General features: G+C 63.6%; 1 protein-coding gene across 1 annotated transcript in view; it reads left to right on the plus strand.

The window, feature by feature from the left end:
* ARX (aristaless related homeobox) overlaps positions 1 to 1,629 on the plus strand; it is a 9,686-nt gene extending 8,057 nt beyond the window's left edge. The window contains 1 exon segment of the mRNA XM_024746616.1: positions 1,389 to 1,629. Coding sequence (XP_024602384.1) covers positions 1,389 to 1,629 — 241 coding nt within the window.
* Positions 1,630 to 1,793: the final 164 nt, after the last annotated feature.

Here is a 1,793-nt window from a genome sequence, read left to right on the forward strand (position 1 = left end):
TTCCGATCTTAGTTTCTTGTAACAAACCAATAAAGTAAACAGAAAGTGCACTGAAGTGTAGTGACTCAGTTTACCTAGTGGAACCAGGGCATGTTATGCCCCCTCCAGGCCACACTTTATTTCTTTCTGGAAAAAATTGTTAAAGTCCTCTGCCCCTCGCTCCCCACCCTCTCCTTTACCCTTCTCACAACAAATGACTTGTAAAAGCTGGCAAACCACGGCTGGAGTACCGGCTGCCAGATTTGGAGAGGCTGGAAGAGGAGTGCGGTGCGGGTGGTAAAAATAACAGAGGTGATAACAGAGGTGGAGGGTGGGCTTGGGAGAAGCAGGAGGCGCTCCTCGAGCCCAGGTGGGCTCATTTCTAATCGTGGAAACCCTGAGTTGGCCTTGCGGGGGCCCGGAGCCAAAGCCCTGGGGCGAAGCGGCGGGGGTAGGGGTGGTGGCATTGAGCGTCAGGGGCGGCTCGGGCCTCAGCTGCAGGTCAGCGGTGCAGTGCGAAGAGAGTGGAGGCGCCGTGCGGGGCAATCCCGGCGCCTCCCGGAGGCGGTGGCGCGGACTGGAGTCCCAGGCTTGGGCTTCGCCGTGCGCCACGCGCGGAGGTCGCGGGTCGGGGCTCTCTGGGACTAAAGGCTGCAGGGGCGCAGGGAAGGCGGTGGGGGAGAGGTGTCGCCGCTCCGGGACGCGGGGCCGCTGGCTGGTTAGAGCCGCCTGGCGAGCGGAAATCTACAGGCGGGCGCCCCCACCCACGCGGTCGTCGGCCGGGCACTGGCAGCTCAGCCCGGCGCGGGAGGGCGGCCTCAGCGGAGGGAAGGCCGGCATACAAGACCGGTGTTTTCAAGGTAAAAGGAGCCCCGGGCCGAGATGTCGCCCTATATAGAGAGTACAAAGTGGAGCACAGGTCTTGATCAGTTTTGATCCCACGTTCTCTTTCCTTTCTCCCTTTTTTCCCTTCTCGTTTTCTCTCTTCTTTCTCTTTGTCTCTCTTCTTCTCTCTACTGGCAAATAGTATTACAGGCAATTGGAGCTCCTGGTCTAAGAATACATCCCGCTTCTTAAGCGAAAGCACAGAATCCGCGCAGTTGGGCCATGGGGTTTTGAGACTCGGGGCTTGCCTCCGCCGCGGCTCTGTCCCCTCTGTCTTTTTTTCCCCCCTCTGTTGGTTCCCTGCTCCAGTAAACCCTCTCAGAGCACCCCAGCCTCCCGACCGCGGGTCCAGCTACTCCCCAGCCCGCGGCCCACCCGGGCCTGCGACTCCCCGCCCCAGCGGCGGCGCCCCTCTGCGCCCTTCTGTGCCCTCTGCTCCCCCGGGGAGAGGCGGCGGGGAAGGCTGCCCGAGGCGCTGCGCGCAGCTCCCGGGGCCGTGACCGCGCTGTTTGCTCTCCCTGCAGGCTCTTTTCCACCATGGCCCCCCTGACCAGCGCGTCGACTGCGGCCGCGCTGCTGAGACAGCCCACGCCGGCCGTGGAGGGCGCGGTGGCGTCGGGCGCTCTGGCTGACCCGGCCACGGCGGCCGCAGACAGACGCGCCTCTAGCATAGCCGCGCTGAGGCTCAAGGCCAAGGAGCACGCCGCGCAGCTCACGCAGCTCAACATCCTGCCGGGCACCAGCACGGGCAAGGAGGTGTGCTAAAGGCTGCCCTCCACCCTCGCGCCCCAGGCGCGATCCGGAAAGGTCACCTCACTCAGCACCACTTAAGACCAAATGGAAACAGAGGACCAGCACACTCCCGAGACGGCACTGAGAGAGCGCAGCCGCCTTCGCAGCAGCCTGGACGCGGGCAAGGCAGCCCTGGG

Source organism: Neophocaena asiaeorientalis, unplaced genomic scaffold (assembly GCF_003031525.2).
Source record: "Neophocaena asiaeorientalis asiaeorientalis breed wild unplaced genomic scaffold, Neophocaena_asiaeorientalis_V1.1 scaffold20, whole genome shotgun sequence".
NCBI lineage: Eukaryota > Metazoa > Chordata > Mammalia > Artiodactyla > Phocoenidae > Neophocaena > Neophocaena asiaeorientalis.